Source organism: Hemicordylus capensis, chromosome 2 (assembly GCF_027244095.1).
Source record: "Hemicordylus capensis ecotype Gifberg chromosome 2, rHemCap1.1.pri, whole genome shotgun sequence".
Classification (NCBI taxonomy): Eukaryota; Metazoa; Chordata; class Lepidosauria; order Squamata; family Cordylidae; genus Hemicordylus; species Hemicordylus capensis.
In genome coordinates this window covers 164284924-164310272 of record NC_069658.1, presented here as the reverse complement: position 1 = coordinate 164310272, position 25349 = coordinate 164284924, and the positions used below count along the sequence as shown (strand labels likewise).

The window sequence follows — 25349 nt, the reverse complement described above, 5'->3', positions numbered from 1 at the left end:
GGAGTAGGTGCCTCCAGGCCCCCCCCCCCTACAGCCGGGCTAGCGATCCCTGGAGGGGGTATGTGACTAAAAACATTTTTAAAGGATTTTTTTATTCACCCCCCGCCGAACCGAACCAAACGGGGGGGTTCAAGGGTGTGCTGGACCTAACTGGGCCAGTCTGGATCCAGTTTGGACTTGAACCGAACTGGGCCAGCTGGTTTTGTGCACACCCCTAGTCTGAGCTGTCGGTGACTGACCAGGAGAGGAGTCTTGAGGGCATGGTGGAAAGCTCATTTAAAGCATTGACTCAATGTGCAGCAGCTGTGAAAAAGGCCAATCCCGAGGGATCATTAGGAAGGGGATTGAAAATAAAACTGCTAATATTATAATGCCCTTATACAAAACGATGGTGCTGCCACACTTGGAGTACTGCGTACATTTCTGGTCACCATACTTTAAGAAGGATATTGTAGAACTGGAAAAGGTGCAGAAGAGGGCAACTAAGATGATCAGGGGCCTAGAGCACCTCCCTTATGAGGCAAGGTTAGGCTACAACACCTGGGGCTATTAGTTTAGAAAAAAGACATCTGAAGGGAGACATGATAAGGGTCTATAAAATCATGCATGGAGGAGAAAGTTGACAGAGAAAATGTTCTCCCTCTCCCATAACACTAGAACCAGGGGTCATCCCATGAAACTGATTGCCAGGAAATTTAGAAACAACAAAAGGAAGTAATTTTTCACACAACACATAATCAACTTGTGAAATTCTCTGCCACAGGATGTGGAGACAGCCAACAACCTGGATGGCTTTAAGAGGTGTTTGGATAAATTTATGGAGGAGAGGTCTATCAACGGCTACCCTGTTTCCCCGAAAGTAAGACCTACCCCGAAAGTAAGACCTAGCAGTAATTTCTGATGTACCGCTAATATGCCCTAGTGCATTTTGGGGGGCTAAAATTAATATAAGACACTGTCTTATTTTCGGGGAAACACGGTACTAGTTGAGGGCATGCCCTCAGCTGTTGCCTGTGGGCTTCCCAGCAGCATCTAGTGGGCCACTGTGTGAAACAGGATGCTGGACTAGGTAAGCCTTGTGCCTGATCCAGCAGGGATGCTCTTATGTTCATATGTAAAAATGCACCTGTATGGCAGGCAACGTTCATCACATCCTGATCATCGTGAAACATTGCCCCTCTCCAACATTAGAAACATTTCTAGGATCCCTGTTCAGTAACTTGAGGTAGTTCCAAAGGTGGTCCCAGAGAGGAGGCAGTGTGTGTGTGGGCAGGGGGGAGTGCCCCCTCAGGCATTCAGTTTGCACCCCACCTACCCTCCCTTTCTGTTTCAGAAACCTAATACGTACGTACGTACGTACGTACGTACGTATGTATGTATGTATTTGATTTCTATACCACCCTTCCAAAAATGGCTCAGGACAGTTTACACTAAATGTAAATCACATTAAAATTAAATTAATATGTGGGGCACCTAATATGTGGGACACCCACTCATACACCCATAAATGCAATTTGCCCCTTCTGTGACCCCCTCAATATTTTTAGCCTACTTTCCAATAGGCTTATGAGATCACCCAGAATTCTGTGTGTGACTTTGTGTGTGTCCTCCCACCATCAACTTCACAACGCCAAGACCAATATGAACCAAATCTGGTACAGTTGTAGGGACACATAGGGACACCTCAACGGCGTAGTTTGTGATGATGTCATCCACCCTGATCCAAGATGGCAGACACATAAACTTTTGATGTGCAAGTGGACTAACTAACTGATTTGTATCAAATTTGCTACAGCTGTAGGGACACATAGGGATGCCCAAATGGCGTGGTGTGTAATGATGTCATCCACTCCAATTCAAGATGGCGGCCGTGTGAACATCTAAGGTGCAAGCAGGCTAATCTGTGGACTATCTAACCAATTTAAACTAAATTAGGTACAGTTGCAGTGAGTGACACACTGGGACACCTCAACGGTGTAGTTTGTAATGATGTCATTCACACCAATCCAAGATAGTGGATGCATGAATATTTGAGGTGCAAAAGATCTAACTTGTGGACCTCAATCTGAACCAGATTAATCCAGTTGCAGAGACAGTGAAAGAAAAGTAGGCTGATTAGTTCTTACTAGAGCAACTTGTTTGGGTTGCTGCCACTGTGGCGTTCCACTCAAAGTTCTCTACACAGCTGTCCTTTGCTTTACTTCAGCCATCTTTGTGCTGGTCAGGCTTTGTGCTATTGATGATAAACAAGAAGCCACTTACTAGAGTCAGCATTTAAAATGGGTTGAAACAGAGATCTTGATTCTAAAGATAGAGCCAGATGCTGAGTAAAACAGAGCCTCCGGATGGAGCCATCACTTCACAGCAGCTCACTCAGCATAAAAACCTCTCAGCCAGAAATGTCTCCTCTTGAGTAAGAGCCATTTCCTCATAAAGCATCAGTCCACAGTCTCTCAATCCTGCCTCCTGCTCACACTTCAGTTAGGAGAAATATAAAGTAAATACGAAAGCATGATGAATGTTACATGAATTCTCCAGTCTTCTGACAAATGACTTAGTGGAAAATAATACATCAAATGCCAATGCAAGCTGATTCTTGGGGCAGAGATGTACTGCTATTAAGTCCATCCACAAGCACCAAAGAGCAGCAGAATGAGCTCTTGACTATATAATAAGCAGAGAGATGGCCATTATTGACCAGAGTGGCAGTGCCAGAATGATGTGTTAGAGTCAGTCGGATAGCACTATTATCTCAGATCCAAGGGTGTCACTATAACTGAATAAGGTGGGCCAAATGTCCCAGGGCCCTGGGGAGAGTGGGGTGCAAACCACTGGCTGGGTGGAATTGGATCTTCCCAATGGGTCACAAAATGAACATTACAGGATTTGAAAGGTCTCAAAACAAATTCAAATATTTATTTATGTATGTACGTATCGATCCATCCATTCATTCATTTATTAATTATATTTGTACACTGCCCCAAACCTTTGTCTCTGGGTGGCTTACATCAACAGAAAACAAATTAAAACAGGGATTAAAACCTGAAAACAATTTAAGGAAATAATTGTTTCCTTAAATTCCCCCAAACAAAAATATAAGTCATGAAAGGAAATGGGGTTGAAAATGTCAGGAGGAACGGTTTTGTTCTAGTTTGCTATGTGCAGGAATCCTTTTTTCAGTGGGGGAGTATTCAGCCCTTTGAATCTTCACCTGAAATGATACAGCTCAAACACAGGTTTGCCACCTCTGAGAAAAGTAAGAATCTCTGAAGTGACCATATAATGACCTGATGGTCCTCTCACATGGTGGCTAAAATGTTGCTCAAGGAAACACAGTCAATTCTAAACTGCTGTGGGCATCTAAAGCAATGGCCATGGCATTGCAGCTCATCCACTACTACTTAACATTGTGCAAAGCTGCTCCCCACCCCTTTCACTGCATTAGCAGAGATATAGGATAAGTGGGGAGTGTTGTTGTTGGCCTGGCCCGAGAGACAGGCATGTGGGCAGCCATTTTAGTCCCCCAGCACATGACAGAGCGGTGGACGAATCACGTGCAAGGAGTGGCTGCATCAGCAGCCCACTCTTTTGCTCTGTCTTTCAGTTGCTCTGAAGGGAGAGGAGAGCTGGTCTTGTGGTAGCAAGCATGACTTGTCCCCTTAGCTAAGCAGGGTCCACCCTGGTTGCATATGAATGGGAGACTAGAAGTGTCAGCACTGTAAGATATTCCCCTCAGGGGATGAAGCCGCTCTGGGAAGAGCAGAAGGTTTCACGTTCCCTCCCTGGCTTCTCCAAGATAGGGCTGAGAGAGATTCCTGCCTGCAACCTTGGAGAAGCCGCTGCCAGTCTGTGAAGACAATACTGAGCTAGATAGACCAATGGTCTGGCTCAGTATATGGCAGCTTCCTATATTCTTATGCTCTATGGGCAGGCACCCTCCCACCCCCCCACCCCCTAGACTCAGTGAGGGATATTCCGGTCACCAATGGGGCCAAGTAGGAATTTTTGGGGTCTCAACTGATTGGCTAATGTTGGGGCCTTTTTTTGCCTACTTCTCACTGATTTCCTTAAGGCAGTCCCTGGGGTTAATTGGTCACTTTGCGGAGGAGTGTGGGTCAGGGGAGGTTAATTTACATTGGTGTTGGGCTGGAGGGCTGTTAGGGTGAGTGGGCATACAGAGTAAGGCTTGGTGATCTCGCGACTCTCAGGCTGGATCCGCTCCCACTCAGATGCATGCCAGCGAATGCCGCTCAGTGCCTCGCGACCTGGGCTGAGGTGGGCTGGCATGACTCTCCTTGACAGGGTAACCTCATGGTAGAGAAGAGGTTCGGACTGGGTACTGAGCCAAATCAAAGTCTGGTCCTTCGCCCTGCTGTGGGAATACCTCCTATGAGATTGACCCACATAGGGGATACCCACACTCTAGTTAAGATTCCTTGTTGCAGGTTTTGTAAATATTCAATAAAGTGGCCCTAGTTTTTTCCAACTATGCGTGTCCTGTCATTATTTGGACCTGGGTTTGCAATTGCCCTTCCACAGTGCTATGTTTATTGGAAACAATTGATGTAGTGCAGGACCTCCTGCAGATGTTGTCCTACAACTCCCATAACCCCTGGCAATTGGCCACTGTAGCTGGGGATTATGGGAGTTGTAATTCAAAAACAGCTGGGGGGGGGCAAAGTTGAGCAGCCCTGATGCAGTTGCATAGAGGTGCAATTGCGCAATTTTAAGTAGTAGTGGATGAACCACAACACCATGGGGTTAGGGTTAGGGTTAGGGTTAGGGTTAGGGTTAGGGTTAGGGTTGCTTTAGGATTGCTTTAGAAACCCATAGCAGAGCAGCAGGTTCAAGGCGACCGTGTTTCCTTTAAGTCTAAGACAATCCAGCCCCCGAAGCACTTTTGTCCAGTCCTTGATGATTCTGCCAAATTAAACTTAAGGTATGGTTAAAAAAAATTGCGAATATTTTCACTTGTAAGGGAAAGAAGCAATGAGGCTGTGTGTGTGTTGCATACAATAAATATTATATTGCTATCTCATGCATGTTCTGAAAAGGGAACAGACACTGCCAGAAAGCACAATTGTTCTTTCACACAACCAGCCTCATACTGTCCAGGTGTATTTATATGATCCTGAAACCCTTGCATGCAATGGACTTCAAACAGCTTTAAGAACTATCATCACCATTATGATCATCATCATCGTCAACAATGTGTTTTCAAAGAGAAAGAAATTTATTGAGCTGAAGAAATAATGCCATAAAAGGGAAAAGATCAAAGAAAAACAGTAGGGACACTTCCTGAACCACACGTTCTATCTACATTTTCCACTGCAAGCAAAACCATGAAGAAAAACAACAGCTTATGAGTGGACAGAATGAGGCAGAAACAGTTTCCATTGCAAGATGCTTTCTAGAACTCCCTACCCTTCTGTCTTCCTGCACATGTCTCAGTTTGGTGAAGGGGGAGTCGTTTTCTCGGCTCTGACGCTTCAACACTGTCAGGAAACCAACAGCCCACCTGCACTATAAGAGTGGCCAAGGAAGGTCTTTGATCACAGCTCCACCTCCGTTTCCTTAGCCTGAGCTTCTTCTACAGTCCAATCTTCCAACTCCCCTTCTTGTGCTATCTGGCAAGGGAATTATGAGCTCAGGACATGAAACCATTTTCCTCTTTAATGCCACCATGATTTTACTGTTCCTTTTCTGGACTATTATCCTCAATCTTCAGTTGACCACTGGTAAGGAAAGGGGATGGTGTGACCAAGGACTTTTTGGGAGGTGCATTGTAAGCTTTGGTTCAGCCGGCATCTGAATCCTTCCTGCATCACTTAATGCCCCCTTCGATCTCTACTCCATGCTCATGAGCAATAGACTCCCTTTCCACTGTTTTCCCTATTTTGTCCATCTCATTTTATCCTCACAACAATCCTGTGAGGTGGGTTAGGGTGGGAGACATCTAAGCCCTCTTCTAATCTCATCTTTTCTTTGTTTGGATCCATGTTCCTGTTGCAGCCCAAAATGTTCCTCATGAAACAGGAATAGAACGTAGGATATGGGCTGAAGAAGGGGGCCACGCTGTGCTTCCCTGTTATCTGAGCCCTCAGATGTTGAAGAGTAGCTTGACGAAACAGTACAAAGGATTGACTGTCCGCTGGGAGCGTTATGGAGTCAGGTAAGATGGGAAGAAGAGGGACCCATTCCTACCTGCTCCGTAGGAATGGTGAGGGGAAACTCTCTCTGTCCTTTATTTACTCCCTAACCCCTTCCTTGTACTTCACCATCTCTTTCCTCCACTCTGCCTACACCTTCTTGCTACCCTCTCCTCTATCCACTTTACCAGCTACTGGCCCATTCATCCATTGCTCACTCTTTCCCTCCTCCATTGTCCCCAGCTCCCACAAGGAGAGCCACTTGGTGATAGAAGTGGAAGCCAGTGGGGTCAAGAAACAGGCCCGTTCCATGATGCACCGAGTCACAGTCTGGGACACTGGCTTTCTCAGTGGGAATTTTTCACTCCATATTGAGCCATTGCTGACTGACGATGCAGGAACCTATGAGGCACTGGTGGAATATGGCAACAAAGTGGAGCACTGTCGAGTAGAGCTTGGTGTGGTGTCAGGTAGGTAAATTTGATACCTGGCAGAGGCCCATGAAACAACAGGGTTCTCTCAAATAGGAATAGAGGGCCTCAGAAGAGCTATTTGGGGAATCTGAGGCGAAGGGTGGCAGTTAGCTGGGTTTTTAAAAACAATTCCACCTCAGTCTTAGGCAATGGACCATTTTAAAGTTGCATGCATATCAGCGAGTTATCATTTGTTGATGTAAAATATCTTCTTCCCTGACTGAACGTTACATGCAAAAGCATGTGATCCCAACAGACATACAGTGGTCCCTCGACTTACGAACTACTCGACATAAGTATTTTTCGAGTTACAAACGGCAGTTTTAGATCCAGTTTTAGATGCGGTTTTTTCGACTTACAAATTTTTAGATGGGGTTTCCTCGACTTACGAATTTTACATGCGGTTTCCTTGACTTGCCTGCCTGTTTACTGCCTGTTTATTCTTGAAAAGAAATGTTCCTGTGCAGTTTGCAAGCCTTACTGGGGGTCTGGGTCTTTTTTCTAGGCTCCGGAACGCATTAATCCGTTCCCAATGCATTCCTATGGGAAACCGCTTTTCGACTTACGAACTTTTCGACTTACAAATGTGCATTCGGAACGGATTAATTTCGTAAGTAGAGGGACCACTGTATAGCTTCAAGTGTGTACAGTATAGGGTTGATATAGTTAGGCGCTTAGAAGCCAAGTTCGTTTCAGTGGGATTTCCTAAAAAAATAGCTCATGTTCTAGGCAGGGGCGGATTAATCTTTTTTGCCGCCCATAGGCAGCCAAAGATTTGCCGCCCCAGAGACAAGAGTAAGAGGGCCGAGGGGGGAGGGAAACTTAATTCTGTTGTTTACCTTAACAAATGCCACTGTGTAGCAGCAGAGGAGGCTCCGCCCACCTCCTCGCTCAAGAGCTCCACATTCAAGCCTGGCTTACTTGCAAATGACAGCGGGCAATTTCGGGCCTCTGCGCACACGTGCATGCAGAGGCCCGTAATTGCCCGCTCCGTGTCATTTGCGAGTAACCTGGGCTTGAGTGAGGACCTCTTTCGCCGCTGTCCTCCAGTGCCCGACCTCACCACCTGTGATGGTTTCGGAGGTGGGCAATGCCTCCGCTGCTACACAGTGGCATTTTTAAAAGTTGGAGGGGAAAGAATTAAGTTTCCCTCCAAGATGTCTCTCCTCAAGATTTGCCACCATAGGCAGCTGCCTCTATTGCCTATGCAGTAATCCTCCATTGGTTCTAGGATCCAAACTGGGGGTGGGTCACAAACTAGATGTGAAAGGGCAGCTGTGTGTATTTTATTCATATATTGGCTCCATTCACCTATGAAGTGGGAGATGGGGAGGGAAGTGTCTGTTTTTGAGATGAAAAAGAGTGTAGGGGTGAGGAGAGCTGAACTCTCTCAGGCCTTTCCTTGCTACACTCTGCTGCTTCAACAGGAATTTTCTCCTCAGCTATCATGTCTAATCTGATCCTTAGACCTGCTTGCTCCCTGTTTTAACCATCTAGAATGGAACTGATGGTGGTGTTAGCAGCAAGAGAGGGGTTATATTTTCTGACATGAATATCACAGCACACTTTTATATTTATTTATTTATGTATTCTACAGTGACTGCTAACCCTCCTGGTATTTTGGTTGAGTCAGAACCTGTCAGGTTAACCTGTAACTCCACACATCCAGAAAACCCCACAAAGAGAAGGTGGCTCCGTGCAAGTCAACCCGTCCACTCCTCTGGTCCATTCTGTCCTCTGGACCAATCTTTGCTTATCTACAGATCCAGCAGTGGTGACTCTGGGCCCTGGGTCTGTGAACTCACCTTTGCAGATGGCGAGATCATTTCTGCCGCACACAACCTGCAAGTCTTAGGTGAGAACAGTCTCCATCTCTCCAAACGATCCATGGCCTCATCTTGAGCAGTTGCTTCCTCTTCTCTGTGTTCCAGCTTCTCTTGCGGAATCAACAGGCAATGCCCCTGTCCCCTGAAGTTCCGGCTACTGCTCTGTTGTACTCTGGTAATCCATGCAGGCCTTTCTAATGCTGTGTGGTCTTTTATGTTTATTTCCCCAGGATTTGCTGGGCCATCCATTCCTGTAGTCTATACAGCAGCAGGATCTGATGCTCATCTGCCCTGCATGCTGAATTACAATCCCATTGACTATGGCATTTTAAAAGTGGCTGTCCATTGGAGCTTTGTAGCAAGGGGAGATCCAGAGACAAAGTCCACTTCCCAGTATGGAAATGAAAGGAATTTTGGCCTCCCCCTCCTTGCTGTGGGGCCTGATAATGCAGGCCAGTACTTCTGTGAGATTACCATCCGAGGCACCACTATCACTAAGAGCACCACTCTGGCAGTAATGACAGGTAAGGAGGGGATCTAGAAGAAGGGAAGAGGGCATACATCCCTCCTCCAAGAATTGTTTGCCAAGGGCAAGAAAAAAATGAAGGTGTCCTGGAAAGATTCAACAACTTGAATCTTATAAGCTGAATCTCATAAGTAATATACTATAAACAATAAATAAACTTGAACAACAAAAGTCTTGACTTAAAGTTAAAAATATGTATATTCCTCACTGATCATTTAAAAAAAGTATACCCTAAATAGCATTTTTTTAAAAAAAGCATTCATAATGCATGCACCTTAGAATTTAAATTCACTCAGGGGCTGCAAAGTGGCGCAGCGGGGAGGTGCTTGACTAACAAGCAGAAGGTTGCCGTTTCGAATCCCCGCTGATATGTTTCCCAGACTATGGGAAACACCTCTATCGGGCAGCAGCAATATAGGAAGATGCTGAAAGGCATCATCTCCTACTGTGAGGGAGATGGCAATGGTAAACCCCTCTTGTATTCTACTAAAGACAACCACAGGACTCTGTGGGCGCCAGGAGTCAAAATCGACTCGACGGCACACTTTACTTACTTACAGGGGCTGCATAACTACCAGTAGGTCTTTTTCCAAGGCTACTGTTCTACAGTATTTACTTGTGGCCATTTGGCACTCTGATTTTAAAGCTTACATATTCTATCACTTTCCTGTATGATGTTTTTCCTATATGCTTTCATTGAATTTAATATTTGGATGTTTCCCATTTTTCCTGTATCAGACATTAGAGCATTGTCTCCCAACTTTTATTTTATTTATTTATTTATTTATTTTTACATTTATATCCCGCTCTTCCTCCACGGAGCCCAGAGCAGTGTACTACATACTTGAGTTTCTCTTTCACAACAACCCTGTGAAGTAGGTTAGGCTGAGAGAGAAGTGACTGGCCCAGAGTCACCCAGCTAGTTTCATGGCTGAATGGGGATTTGAACTCAGGTCTCCCCGGTTCTAGTCCAGCATTCTAACCACTACACCACGCTGGCTCTCTTTTGACTCAAATGCAACCTATCACCTATGTGTGGTAGGTGGCCCATCAGAGACTTGAACACGTTTCTGTTTGTTTGTTTGCTTGCTTGGCAATGATAAATGGGAGGGAGTGTTGTCAAGCACCTGGCAGGTTAAAATACAAGGCTGTTGGGTTACACTCTGCTTGATAGATCACATATTGCACTGCCTAGTGATAGGATTTAATAATTATTTGGGATTTTTGGCCCATTTGCTCATCAGCAAAAAGTAGGAGAATCCCCAAAAATGCACAAAGTGTTTTATTTAATGTAACAATGCATTGATTGAAATTTACCCCTTTCCCCCTTGTAAGAGCCCTTGTTGCTTGAAACACACCATTCAAAAACAATCACCAGTATTTATATAGCACTTTAGCACATTCACATACATTAATTTGTAATTCCATGAACAATTCTGCCAGATTTGTCAATATTATTATTGTGGATGTTGGGGAAGGGGTGAGGCTGAGAGAAAGCAGTTTCCCTAGAGCACTTAGGCCACATTCGCATGTGACTTGGAACCGCAGGTCCAATGGACCTGCAGTTCCCCTCCCCGCCCCCACTCTCCTGTCTAAATTCGGACGTAACGGAGAGCAGGGAGCCTGCAGTCATTGAGACTGCAGAGAAGAGGGGGAACTGGCTGTGCGGGCTTCCTTCTTGCATGAAGGACAGCCTGCAAAGCCAGTCATGGCTGGAGAGAGGGAGGAGCTTCCTCTCTCAACTCCAATTGAAGAGAATGCTCCTGTGGTTCAAAATCTGGATGCAACACAAGCTGCATTGAACCTCGGGCTGGGGTGATGAAACTCACTACAACCTGAGAGTTCAAACTGGAGTTCCAGACAAAAAACTTTGGGTCTCTTGCGTTGTGAAACTGGAGTTGCATGCATTCAGACATAATGGTCTGACAACCTCTGGCTCCTTAAACTCCAGTTCCATGTTACATGCAAATGCAGCATTAGAGAAAATGTCCTTTTTCTAGACTCGTAAGAGTGGAATATATCTGAAGATTGTTTTTTTATTATTATTATTTATTTTATTTAACATATTTATATACCGCCCAAAATGCAAGTCTCTTGGTGGTTTACAACAATTCAATAAAAACAACAAATAATTGTTTAGGATGCAATCTTTAATATACCTACTAGCAGTGTTCTCTCTAGCAGGGATTCCCAGTCTGTTGTTGACCACAACTCCCACAATCCGCAAGCAAAGGCTATTGCAGCTGGGGATGCTGGGAGTTGTAGTCAACAACATCTGGGAATCCTTGTTAGAGGGAACACTGCCTACTAGAGAAAAGATGGTAGTAAACAAGGCTCCAGTGCAAGCTTTAATTTGTGCAATTGTGTAATACTATAAAATCTATGAAGGTAAAAGGTAAAGTTGGGTCATTGAGTCGGTGTCAACTCCTGGCAACCACAGAGCCTTGTGGTTGTCTTTGGTAGAATACAGGAGGGGTTTACCATTGCCTTCTCCCACACAGTACGAGATGATGCCTTTCAGCATCTTCCTATATCGCTGCTGCCTGATAGAGGTGTTTCCCATAGTCTGGGAAACATACCAGTGAGAATTCGAACCAGCAACCACTTGCTCCCTAGGCATGTTACTTCTCCGCTGCACCTTTATAGTAAATACAATTTCATCTCATAATCATGGAGATTCCCAAAAGAACTAAACACGAAGAAGATATATAATCACAAAACCTCAGCAATACACTTCACAAATTACAATTGAGAAAAGCAGCAACATTGGATTACATTCAAAGTTGAAGATCACAACATCATCTTCAATGTTTTCTTAAAGATTAGCAGGGTGGGATCCTGGCAAAATGACAGGGGATGAATATTCCAAAGATGAGATGTCACAACCAAAAAGTCCTCATTCCTTGTGACTTTGTCATGTCACTTTGAGTAGAATCTTAAATAATAGCCCTCCAGGTATCCAGACATTTAAGGCTTTAAAGATTAAAATGAGCACTTTGAATTGTACACCAAAACAAATTGGTAGCCAGTCTGATTCTTTAAGTACCTGCAAGATATTATCATAATTATTGTACCAATTAGCAGCCTGCCTGCTGTATTTTGCACCCATAGACCAAGACTTCAAAGACAGTCCAATGCAGAGTGCATTGCAATAATCCTATCTAGATGAAATCTAGATTGCGGTAATTCAGTCTTGATTAATCAACAAAAGCTGTAGTGAGTGGATTAGTGGAGGCTAGTTTTAATCAGTGCTGCTTCAAGTTAAGATCATACTGGTTTAGTTTTTGAGGCTGTTTTGGTCTTGGTGCGTTACTGTAATAGAGAAAGAAAAAGAAAACGTTAATGTTGGCCTTCCCTTGACTTCAAATAAAAACGGGCAGCTTTTCTTTATTAAAGTCTAAGGCTATTCTCACAAGCAGCCTAACACAGGCTAAGGCAGCCCAGCCTGGGTTAGGCTGCCTGTATGCAGCGCTGGGATCAAGATAGATTCTGGCTCTGCTGTGGCGCCGCCTAACCCACCTTTTTGACTTGGCCTTTAGCCAGGGTTAAGGGTGCAAGCGTGCCCTTAACCCGGCAGCCAGGATCGTATGTTTGCTCAGGCTGCGGCACAGAGACAGGTGCCTAAAGCACCTGTCTGATGGGGGACTCTCCCCGTGCCTTGCACCTGTCATGCAGTGCATTGTGGGATTCCCGGAGGCCAGGATGCATTGTCTGGCCTCCAGAAAGCTGCACAGCTCCTGGGAGAGCTGCTCGTGTGCGTGGCTGAGTGGTGCAGCCAGCAGGCGGTGAGAAAGGCAAAGAGATTATCTGGAGGGGGAGATAAATTCAGCATAGACTTCCCTCCTGCCCGCCTGCCCACCCAGCCTCTGGTCATGTGAACGTCCCGGTGACTTTTTGTATAGGGAGGTATATAAATACACCAAACAAACTAACAAACAAATGTGAATGGCCTTCTACGTTATTCCACACTTCCCGCAGTATTTCAACAAATGTGCCTGTATTGAGGTTTGAGTAGTATGAAAAATGATTTAATTGGTTGACTAGGTTTAATTGGTTTAATAGATTAAAAGGTAGATGATCCTCCAGCTAAAAAATTGTTCAAGTATTTGAGGTGATTGAGAGGGTGGTGGCTTCTCAACTCCAGATAGTCTTGGAAGGAGCAGATTATCTGGACCCATTTCAAACTGGCTTTCAGGAAGGCTATGGGGTGGAGACTGCCTTCGTTGACCTGTTGTATGATCTCCAATTACGAACCAACAGGGGGAGTGTGACCCTGTTGGTCCTCTTGGATATTTCGGTGGCTTTCAGTACCATTGATCATGGTATCCTTCTGGACTCCCTGAGAGGTTGGGAGTGAGAGGCACTGCTTTGCAGTGGTTCTACTCCTACCTCTCTCATAGATTTCAGATGATGTCGCTTGGAGACTGTTGCTCTTCAAAGCGAGAGCTAATGTATGGAGTCCCGCAGGGCTCCATTTTATCTCTAGTGCTTTTTAACATCTACATGAAAACCACTGGGAGAGATCATCAGGAGATTTGGTGCAGGGATGTTATCCATATGCTAATGACACCCAAATCTATCTCTCCATATCAGCTTCATCAGGAAAAGGCTTAACTTCCCTAAATGCCTGCCTGGAATCAGTTAGGGGCTGAATGAGGGAGAACAAACGGAAGTTGAATCCAAACAAGATGGAGGGACTCATTATGGGAGGTTGGAAGTTAGGAAGTAGTTTAGATCTGACTGTTCTGGATGGAGTTATACTGCCCCTGAAAGAACAGGTACATAGTCTAGGATTATTTCTGGAATTTGGACCCAAACCTCTGCCTGATCTCTCAGGTTGAGGCAGTGGGCCAGGAATGCTTTTTATGAGCTTCAGCTGAGAAGCCAGCTATATCCATTGCTTGAGATAAACTGCCATACAACAGTGGTGGATAGGCTGGCAGCATCCAGGCTTGATTACTGCAACGTGCAGGGGTCAAGAAATGTTGGCTCTTTTCACCAGCCAGACAAAAATTTTTTACTCATCAAGTTACATTGCTGGTCAGGATTTTTTTCTTTCTCGCCAGGCATCATTTTCCACTCATCACAGACCAGTAGACTAGTGGAATTCCTGAGCCCACATTGCACTTTACATTGGGCTGCCTTTATATGTAGTCCGGAAGCTGCAACTGGTGTAGAATGCAGCAGCCAGGCTGGTCTCTGGGGCTACCTGAAGAGACCACATTAGTCCTATTTTAAAAGAACTACACAGACTGCCAATATATTTCTCGGCAAAATAAAAAGTGCTGATAATTACCTATAAAGCCCTGAACAGCTTGGACCCAGGGAATTTAAAAGAACACCTTCTTCTTTATGAACCTCGCCATCTATTAAGATCATCGTGGGAGGTCTGGTTGCAGCTACCACTGGCTTCTTTGGAGGTGATCCCAAACCGGTCCTTCTCTAGTGTTGCCCCAGGGTTCTGAAATGCACTCCCAAATGGAATTAGAACCTTCCCATCTCTGGCTGACTGTTTTTAAGCGACTCTTGAAAACGCACCTATATTATCCATCAGGCTTTATTGTTTTATTGATGGTTTTATCAAATAAAGAGGCTATTAACACGAGCGTGCAAAACTGGGTGAAGGGAGCCCAGCTCAGTTTTGCACACTCGTGTGAACCACTGGGATTGTGCCCGATCCCGGTGGGTACATGGCGGCAAACCCGCCTCTGAAGCCTCCTGCTAAAATGAGGTTAAGGGAGCAAGCACTCCCTTAACTTCATTTTTTGGATCGTGTGTCGGCCGTGCATTTTTTGCGGGGGGGGGGGAAGCGGGGATTCCAGTAATGCACCGCGCACTTGTGTGGTGCATTATTGGGGCTTGGGGGGCGGGATGACATGCAGTGGTGCATCCCAGTTCCCCAACCCCTGGAGCTGCCAGGAGCACAGCCGGTCGTCAGGGTGGTCCGTCCGCTCAGGAACGGACAGGAGATCATCTGCGGGGAGGATAAGCGAAACCCGATCTCCCCACAGACCTCCACAGAGCACTTCTTGTGGATTTAGATTTAAAGAAATTTAACTTGCCCCCGACCCCCACAAGCCCTCAAGCCGGGGCTGGGTGGGAGGAAAGCTCCAAAGCCCTTCAGGTCTGGGCTCCAAAATTACCTAGGTGTGTCTCTGCAGATAGATAGATAGATAGATAGATAGATAGATAGAGTAGTAAGAAATGTCAGGTGTGAAGCCAGGAATTACCTAACTTTCTTCCAAGGAGGAATTATAGAGTGTGTTTGTGTGTTAGTGAGTTTGTAGAGAAAGTATTGTGTTGTGCAATTAATTTCTGTTTTGCTTTCTCTGTTCAGTCACTCCAAGCATTGAGGGCCCAGTCATGGAAGGATCTCACTTATTGCTCACCTGCAACCTCAGCTTCCTCACAGGACATGAACATTTTCAGTGGAAGAAATTGGACTTGGTGCCCACAAACAAGTCTTGGCCTGAGGCTACCTCCAGGAGTGTTGAGGTCTTGAGGTGGGGTAAAACCCTGGCGTTCTCCCAGGTGTCACCTAATGATGCAGGTACCTGGGAATGCAGTGTCCATGGCCCAGACGGGATATTGGGATCTGTGCAGCATCGCCTGGAAGTTGCAGGTACTCTCTCACACCTTGTCCCAGATGTCTCAGTTCTTCCGTTAGATATAGGTTGCACTCCTGTACACAGGAGTAAGTCCTATAGGATTTCCTTCTGATTAAACACAGGAATGAGACTGTTAGAAACGGATGCACCAGCCCATCCATATCCACAGTGCTCTAGTCCATCCATGTTTCATTGCTTGATTCATTCTTGTACTTTGGGCACTCTTGTCACATCCAAAATAGTCTGCTATGTTCTGTCTCATCAATTATCACATAACTGCCAAACTCTATTCCAGAGTGGGCAGCAATCTGCATGTATCTCTAATACAGGCTTAGCTGCTATAGGGTAGCTGCTGTTGAATTCAGAGAATCCCCGCTTTCATGTGCTTTAAAAAGGATTAGAATCAAAACCCTCGTGGCTATGGAGGGTTTGAAAATATGTAGGCATATTTGTATCTCATAGCTGGCAATGAAGGGTGGTCTGGAGGGCAGGTTCTGCACTTCAGGAGAAGCCATTCAGCCCAGCTCCCACTCCAACTTCATGCCTCTTCATCACCCCTTTGATGCAGTCTCCACCCTTTAATGTGCATGTAGCACTTCTTCCTTCCTGTGCGGTTGGCACTCAGTCTGCCTTACCATCATAAAATCAAACACAACGACTCCTTATGCTGAGCATGGCCCTCATGCTATTTTCACAGCATCTAGCCTGTCTCCAAATGATCAATGCTTTCCAGGCTGGCCCTGGACCTTCCACACGACCCTTTCCGATCCTTTTGCTCCACTCCAAGCTGTCTAATTCCAGCCTTGCCTTGCAGGTGCCCTGCTTGCCAGTTCTCAGCCCTCAACAAACAAAATGGCTGGAAAGATCACATTTGGACTGATTCTCTTCCTCCTTGTTCTTGTAGTCTCCATCTTGGCTCTGGCCCTCTTGAGACGAAGGGTGAGTAATCCCACCACCTATCTTTATCCATCCTGCATCTCTTTGCATACCCACCCCAGAACCACCAAGGCACCAATCAGCCTGACAGGGGTGGGAGGGGGACTAGAAGAGGGAGGAATTTTGTCCACAGTTATTGATGGCCATGCAGGAAGGAGGTGCTCTTGGCCTTATTTGTGTGTTTGTGTGTTATCATATCTCTATACTGCCTGATATGTACATCTCCAGGCAGTGGTTTTAATTTAATGGAAGTTCTGCCATTATACTCTACCTACCAGGTGCTGAACTACACATTATGTTAATAATGTGCTTGGCCCTGGTGTGCTTAGTTTTTCTGTTCTAAATAGCAGCCGTGTGTGTGTGTGTGTGTGTGTGTGTGTGTGTGTGTGTGTGTGAGTGAGTGATCTGGATTGGGATCAGTGTAGAGAGAGGAAGTCATTAACCATGTAATCCATCACAGTCCTTCAAAGACCTCTGCTACAAGACTCACCAGGAGGTTTTTCACAAATGACTCTATGCCTCTGGGTATCTGAAGAGCAAATCTGTTTCGCAGAAGATTTGAGGCATTTTAATTCGAGGGATTAGATGGACCATTCACATAGCCATCAGCACCTCCTTCGCATAGCCATCAGCCATCAGCACCTCCATCAACACCTTCGGAGAAAGCAGAAGCCCCGGAGTCCCCCCCCCCAAAAAAGCTGCTGGAAATAGAGGATTTTTGTACCCTGGACATACCTTGGGCTAAGCCAGAATTCGCAGCCTCCATTCGGGGAGAATCAAAGTCCTGTCTGTCCTGGTCCCTGGTAGCCCATAGGGAGGTCAGATTAAATCCAGCGAATATGTGGACTAGCACACTCCAATCAGGATTGGATCCAGGGGGAAAGCCCTGTCTGTAAAACCTCCTGCAGGACAATGGGAGCTTTCTTCCCGGGCAAATAGCAAGCAACCTGGGGTGGGGGTCCTATCAGGATCGGGTCCATGGTTGAGGCAAAGCGTTAAAGCCACCCACATCACCATGCCGATCTGGATTAGACCCCCACCCCAGCTGCTATAGCCTAAAGAAAAATGAACCCTGTCAGAGCTAATGCTGCATTAGAGGTACTTTTTTCAGAGTAGTGTTCTCTCAAGCAGCTGCTGTAGCTCAGGAAACAGGAGAACCAGTCATAATGAAAGTGAATGCTAACCTTGCTTCAGAGGGAGCAGGGTCGTAGCTAGGGGAGAGGGGGCCCGTGTTCACCCCTCTCTCTGGCGAGCCCTCAGAGTGAGGGAGATAATGAAGAAAATAGGGAGGGGTGGAGCTGGGGCCTGGGTTCTTTGAACCCTTTCGCTCAATTATAGCTACACCCCTGAGAGGGAGAATAGCCTTGGTGTAGTTTTTAAAAGCCTCTTCTCTTCTCTTACAAGAGTTTACACACCAGAATGTATTATCTATATTGCTAAGTCAATTATGTTTAAATAATAAGGCAATGTTGGTGGGCAGCGTTACATAATTCTTAAACCTCTTTAAAAAAAATATGTGCACATTAAAAAAAAAATCAAACACTTTTAAAAAAACATTTGCAAAACTACCTGGGGTTAGGGTGGGAGGAAGTGTGTAACTTGGTTACAGTGATGGCGTGGATGCGAACCCGTAGGAGCCTGGAGGGAGCTTTTGATTTCAAACAGAGCTTTTGAAATCAACATTTATTCTTCGAGAAATTGACTGTATCCCCGTTCAGTCTGAACGGCACCAAAAACCTGCAGCCTCGTTTAATTAAAGCCTGCAGTGGGATAGCAAAAACTACATGTGTTTTGCAGCCAGCGATGGTCATTTCAAATGCTCTTAAAATATGTCCATCATTCACTTTGTGCCCAGTGCTCCATCTAGACCTGCTCTGACAGACAATGGATTGAGGGCAGTATTAACGATTAGCTAAAGGGGAAGACCACCACAGGGCTCTGTGGTCTCCAGGAGTCGACATTGACTCGATGGCACACTATACTTTAAAGGGGAATCAAATGCAGCACTTCTGCCAGTCATTCAGGACTGATCAGTCCCAATACTTCTTCAAAGAGCATATCTTCACCACAAGCTTAAATTAGTGTATTGCCATTCTCTCTCCTCGGGGAACCCTGGCAAGCAAAGTTCTAACAGAGCTGCTCTACAGAGAAGGCAAGAAAACCTGATCCATAGCAAAGATCACTGAAACCATCTGGAGACTGTTATCACCCTGAGACTCCATCTATGACTCACTTTCTGGAAAAGGCTTGATCAGATATAATGAAAATCTGAGCCCTTGGGCTTGCTTTGTGATTCCCTTTGTTTTTAGAGGACCATGCTGCCTACTTCACCACAGATCCAGTGTCCAAGCAGACAGGATGTAACTCTAATTTTCCCTACTGTTATTTTTATTTTAGATATACCCCCCAAATTTCCCAACACTGGATAGAATGGTGTCTGCTGCTTTGCCCGGGAAAACAGTAAAGGATGGAGGCCAGGAGAAGGTCCTTCAAGCAGAGTGCTGATAGAAAGAAAGAGACAAGGTCACCAAGGTCACCTGTCAAGGTCACCATGACAGCTACCAGGGTCGGCCAGATGAGCCTATGAAGTGCAGACTTGTATGGGTCCAGGCAAATGTTTGGAAAACCAAATGCTTCAACAAACTATGAGGTGGGTCCCTCTTGGGGGTGTGAAGTGCATAGAAGGGAATGCAGTGTTCTGGAGAGAGATAAGATCCTCAGGCATTCTTCCTTTACACCAGCCAAGACATGATGGATCAAAATGTCCTTGAGCAGAGGATCCTCACCGATTCACATTGGATTTTGTGGGGATTGGACCCATCACCTCAACTTGATTTTGGAAGAACTACTGCTTGGTTTGCCCATGTGGGGTTTCAGGAGGAGTCAGAGAGAAGTCTTGTTGTATTCCTTCTTATGTCATTGTTAGATTAGTGCCCCAATTCACAGATATTTACACAGAACAGCAGACTGCTTGCACATAACTGTGTTCCAGGATTTCTGCATGCCCTGCTGGGGTACAGACAGCTGGTGTGGAGTTGGGGGCCTAGAAGGTAGTAGAATAGCCTTAGAAGAGGAGGAAAAACTCACAAGATTTTAGAAATCCTGGGTGAATCAAAAACTAGCTTCAGTCTAGAAGTCTGAGGAAAAAATTGCAACTGCAGCTTGTCTGATGTGCACAGCAAAAACTTTATTAAGGGCTCCTGTGCCTTTACCTTAATCATTCTTCTTTGTAGGTTCATCCCTTTCTATTGCTTCTGTTGACCCTGGCTAGGAGAGTTAGTGAGTAATTGTCCTTTAAATAGCCTTTCTGGAATTGCCCCATGTGAATTTTCCTTCCCTCAAAAAGGGTGTCCTGAATTACCAATTTCCTTTCATTATTTTTCACTTAAAAATAAAGCTATCCTGTTTTTAAAAAGGGGATATCAATCCTAGACTCTTTCATCCCCTGTAAGCTGTTAGGGTGCACTTCACAGAGAAGCAGTTAAAAGGACAATTATTTGCAAACTAGCTGACCCTGCACAGAGCATCTGTGCGGCGCTTTGGGGCCAGCTGTTTCCCCCTCCCTCTTCCTCCTGCCCTGTGTCTCCTGTCTTCCTCTTCCCTCCAGCCCTGCACTCTCCAGCCCTCTTCCCCTTCCATTCCTCCCCCCACACAGAGCCTCACCGGGTGGCGGGTGGCCAAGAAGGGCCCCGCCACCCACCTGCCACCGTCGTTTTTCTCTCCCTCCTGTCCGCCTGCTACCGCCGCGACTTTTCTCTCACCCGCCCGCCACCTTTCTCTCCCCCCGCCCGCCCACCCACCTGCCCACCGCCTTTCTCTCCCCCGCCCACTGCCTGCAACCGCTTTTCTTTCCCGCCTGCCGCTGCTGCTTCCCCCCCCCCTCCGCCCGCTGGCTGGCTGGCCACCACCAGCACTTTCTTCCCCCTCTGCTCCTCACTCCGCGGAACTCTCGCAGCGTGTCACGAGAGTTCCGCCGCCAAATCCTGGACACGCATGCCTAAGAGAATTAAATATATAGATTCTTCAATGGGAGTAATAAGGGAAGCAAAAAATATATTTGATGTTGCCAAGGATCTTTATTGAATATGTGCTAGTGAGTAGATATTATACAACGATTTTGGCCATGGGAAGAACCTTGCTAGTTCATATAGTATTATATCATAAATGCTGTATGGCATCTCCATTTTAATGCTGCTTGCAGTTAATTGCAGAAAAGCAAAGCCTGTGTAGCGCTAAAGGATTTTTGTATGGAATTGCCCAGTAATGCCATAGCTATGGAAATACCCTATTTAGCATGTTCTTGGCTTTTAAGCATTTCATTTATTATAAATATAACTATAAAGGGGGGGGGGAATATCCTGACCAGCCTTTGACCTTATGGTGTTTGTATGGCTGCTGTGGGACAGATGTAGCTTTTTGCAAACTTGCTCTCTTTTCTTGTTATGTTCCCTTTTGCTTTATTTCATTGTTGCCAGATGCTCAAAGCTTTCAAGAATGGGAGGAGGAGGAGGATGGAACGGAAACTGAGATGTGACACTCACAAGTTCTTTGTCTAAATGTTGCAAAGTTAGAACTGACATCTAGTGTCTGGGCTGAACCACTCGAGAGTGCAGATGGGGCTCATATACAAAATGCTTCTCCATTTTAAAAAAATGCTAAAAAGAGAGCCTGTGAGATATAGTGGCTAGAGTGTTGGACTAGGACTGGGGAGACTCGAGTTCCAATCCCCCTTCAGCCATGAAACTCACTGGGTGACTCTGGGCCAGTCACTTATCCCTCAGCCTAACCCACCTCACAGGGTTGTTGTGAGGATAAACATAACCATGTACACCACTCTGGGCTCCTTGGAGGAAGAGCGGGATATTAAATAAATAAATAATAAAATAAAATAAAATATTAGTGTGCCGTGGAGAAGGATTCTAGCCTAGTCGTCTCCTTGACATGGCTAGTTTCCTATGTGTAGGAGTCCTCTGTGTTAGTTTATGTGTGTCTTCATCGCCACCTGCACTCTCAGGTGGCACAGCCCAAATATAGGCTTATCTCCATGAGAATAGGCCTTAGGTAAGCTAATATCTCTGTCGGGACCTCCCCACCCTTGGAAATATAGGGATAATAGTACTCAACTACCTTACATGGGTTGTTGTAAGAATTACAACAAAAATGTGTGTGAATACTTTTAACACTTTCAGAGCAGGGGTTTCAACCTTTTAAAACAAGTGTACCCTTTCTGTCTAAAACCTTCAGCTTGGATACCCTACAAAGATTTTTAATGTGCACACATGCATTTTACCACAACGTGGTAAACACATGCATTTTACCACAACGAGAGAGGCTATTACAGTCATTGGCTTACATCCAAACTAGGTTACACATGAGTACTCTCACTGGAATTAAGAGGACAAATAAACTGTCCTATTAATTTCAATAGCACTACTCATGAGTAACATTAGCTGGATGTCAGCTGGTGACTGTAATAGCCAACTCCTCTGATCAGAAGGCAATGGAGCTGTGTCCTATTCACTAGTCAGGGAGGTGGGAGTGCTCTGAGGACCCCTGACAAGCTTCAAGAGTACCCCCAAGGGTTTGTGGTTGGAATGGAAACCACTGCTCTAGAGTGTTGGATTAGTTGTAAACATCACACTTATTGTTCTGTGAGCTGAAGACCACACTTCCATCCCCTGGAGGCAATTACCTGTGAAAGTTCAGGCTCGTTCAAGAAAATATTTTCAGTGAAAGGTGCAACTGGCTTTGTTTAGTATGCTTATTAATAAAGACTAATGGAGCTACCCTTGTGTAGTTTTGCATCATTTAATATAGATGTCTAATTCATTTGGCTCAGTGTGAAGCCCCTTCCTCCTGAAGGCAATTCCCCACTCACTGGCACAACAGGAAAACTGTGCTGTCTGTGAGGGTTCTGCAAAGAGGATGGCTCGGGCTGAAGCGGCTGTTTGGATGCCTTAGCCTGATCTCAGTCCACTGCACCACCATCAAGCAGCACTAAAGGCTTACCATGGAGCAGAGTCTATGTGCATTTTTAATATAAATATTCTTAATAATAATAGCACTCCATGCCACATCAAACGCAGTGCTTTCCAGGGTGTGTGTGTGTGTCCCCATATCCATCCAGAGTCAAAAATCAAGGGATGTGGAAACCACCCCTGCTTCTGGAAATGAAAGATGTATTCAGGTTACTTATAACCCACCCTTCAGTAGCTGATGCTCTCTGTAGCCCTATGAGGGTGAAGCAAGAGCTCTACCCCTGCAAGGAGCCAGCTAGCTAATGGTGCCAGGGGCAGAGCCACCATTGGCTGAACGGGTTCAAAGAACCTGGGCCGTGCCCAATCAAGGGCCGTGAGCACGGCCCCAGACATGTCCCCCACGTCTAATATCAGGCGCGGGGGCATTATTTCAGTCTTGGTCTCGAATGAGACAGTGCGGCCCCATTTGGAGCTGAAATCAGCCCGTGCTTAAATCAGCCCGCGCCTTAAAGGCAGGGAGAGCCACTCCTGGTCCTACTGCCAATGCAGTGGGGCCGATTGGTCTCCCTCCCAAATGGGGCCGTGCGGTCCCATTTAGGAGAGAGTGCGGCCCGTGTGGCTCAAAGCAGTGTGGGCTGATCTCCTTTCCAAACGGGGCCGCGTGGCCCCGTTTGGAAGGGAGACCACACCACACGTCTGACATCAGATGCAGGGGCATGGCTAGCTGGGCGTGTCTGACATCAGATGCAGGGGGAAGAGGCAGTGGGCCACGGCGGTGGCCACACACGGGCTGCTGCCAGCCTGGCTCTGCTCCTGAGTGGTGCCCAAGACTCATGCGAAGGGTCACGCAGCAGCTCAATGACATCGTTGTAGCAACAAAAAGGGCTTTAGTTTTGCGGGGAGGGGGGAGCAGTGAAAACAACATCCTCATCCCACTCTCTGTATGCTGCGCTGCAAGGCAAACCTTGTGCCCAGCTAGTATACTAGCTCCTTGAGAGGGCACAGCTCTTGTTTTACCCTCTCTGGGCTACAGAGAATGTCAGCCATAGTTTTTATCTCAGGATTGTTTACAAAACAATTCACTCCTACACTCTTTTTCCTACAGGAAGCCTGCTTGTGTCCTCCTTGTGAGTGTATTGTAAAACAAGGCTTGCCTTAAGTATAGCTATGCATGTCTGTATACATAAATAAAATAAAGTGTTTAAACATATTGGGAGTACACGTAGACAGGGGCGTAGCTAGGGGAGAGGGGCTGGTGTTCGCCCCTCTCCCCCAGGGGCCCCTTGGAGTGAGGGAGATAATGAAGAAAATAGGGAGGGGTGGAGCTGGGGGCCCCTCAGAAGCTGGGGGGGGGGGCCTGGGTTCTTTGAACCCATCCGCTTCATTATAGCTACATCCCTGCACTCAGAGTGCACACGTAGAATTCAGCTGAACAGCCCCCTCATAAGGTAAAGGGATGAACTCAGAGTACATCTGGACATCCATTGACATTATGACAGGCGAGGTTGCAGCACAATCCCATCCTTGTTGGGTGTGCCACGGGTCTGACCCTACCTAGGTATAGCTGGAGACCTTGTTTTTTTCAGTGCAAAGATACAACTAGTGGTGTGCATGGTCCGGCAGAAGCCTGGTCCGGCACTGGACCGGGGGTGGTGGTAGTACTTACCCCCCCCCCCGCCGCTCTTCCCCCTCCGGCGCTGGTGCTTTTAAGAATCTTCTTGGGGTGTCAGAGTTCCTCCCTGCCGCCCCCGCCCCCGTCGTTGTCCGTCAGTGCCTTAAATGAAGAAGAGCTGGCAGGGCTCATGTGCTCTTCACGGCGCGCACCGCGTGACGTATGCGGCGCACGCATGCCTGTGGCAGAGACAAGTGCGCATGCCGCAAAGGGTGCATGCGCTCCGCCAGCTCTTCTTCATTTAAGGCATTGACGGGCAACGATGGGGGCAGGGGTGGCAGGCAGGAACTCTGACACCCCAAGAAGATTCTTAAAAGCACCAGCGCCGGAGGAGGAAGAGCGGCGGGGGGGGGAGTACTACCACCCCCCCTTAAAGAGACACCCCCCCGCCCTTCCGAACCACCGGAATTCTGGACCAGTCCAGCGGCTTTCCCAATGGCCCCCCGAACCGAACCATGCACACCACTAGATACAACTAGAGTTAAGATGGCAGCTGAATGATTAACCTGGGTGTTTTTTGATGGACAGATTGAAAATCCTTATCCTTTCAATCTGTCCATCAGTAGCTGAACAGGTAAGTCTTGCAGCCTCATGCAAGGCTTGCTTGTCCAGCTACATTTTTCACAGAGACTTTACCACGAGGTTACTGCAAGTTTGCAACCCAGAAAGTGGATTTTTTTTACCCTGGATATAAATCGGGCTACACTCCAACAAGCAAAGAAAAAACATAATAGTGTGTGAAGTGCTCCTTACAGGGGCATTGGGGTAAATCTGGCCAATATGTGAACACACACCCTTCATTCCAGAGGAGATGCGAGCTAAAAGCCCTGTGTGAAAAATGCCCTGGAAAATTATAGGCTTACCCTCAAACCCCACAACTAATAACGAAAGCTTTGGTTTGGTGGTAAGAGTCAGAATAATTCTTATGTGACAAATGTTAGGTGTGGGTGTGACTTCTGGGGCAGTTTCCATGGAGCACTGTACCTCATTTTTGACAATCTAGCTATGTTTTGGAAAGTTCTGATAAGGTCACACTGCCACCTAGAGACTACTGCACAAAACATACAGGGGGAAAGGTAAAGTGTGCCATCAAGGTGTTGAATCCTGGGAGTTATTCACACATGGCTTCATGCTGCGGGGTAAATGTTGAGCGAAGCCACTTCGAAGTACACTCGTGGCAT

The 25349-nt window shown here is 46.3% G+C and overlaps 1 protein-coding gene across 1 annotated transcript; it reads left to right on the top strand.

Moving 5' to 3' along the window:
* The first annotated feature begins 5683 nt into the window (after window positions 1-5683).
* LAG3 (lymphocyte activating 3) lies at window positions 5684-20125 on the top strand. Its single transcript, XM_053290806.1, has 8 exons — window positions 5684-5738; window positions 6013-6172; window positions 6393-6619; window positions 8220-8477; window positions 8679-8972; window positions 15312-15596; window positions 16397-16521; window positions 18916-20125. Exons 1-8 carry the CDS (start codon window positions 5684-5686, stop codon window positions 19021-19023), a joined length of 1512 nt encoding a protein of 503 aa, XP_053146781.1. The 3' UTR covers window positions 19024-20125.
* Window positions 20126-25349: the final 5224 nt, after the last annotated feature.

Coding starts and splice junctions, on each gene's coding strand:
- LAG3 (XM_053290806.1), top strand. CDS start 5,684: ATGATTTTACTGTTCCTTTTCTGGACTATTATCCTCAATCTTCAGTTG. Junction 8,478..8,678: donor ACACAACCTGCAAGTCTTAG/GTGAGAACAGTC, acceptor TTATTTCCCCAG/GATTTGCTGGGCCATCCATT. Junction 15,597..16,396: donor GCATCGCCTGGAAGTTGCAG/GTACTCTCTCAC, acceptor CTTGCCTTGCAG/GTGCCCTGCTTGCCAGTTCT.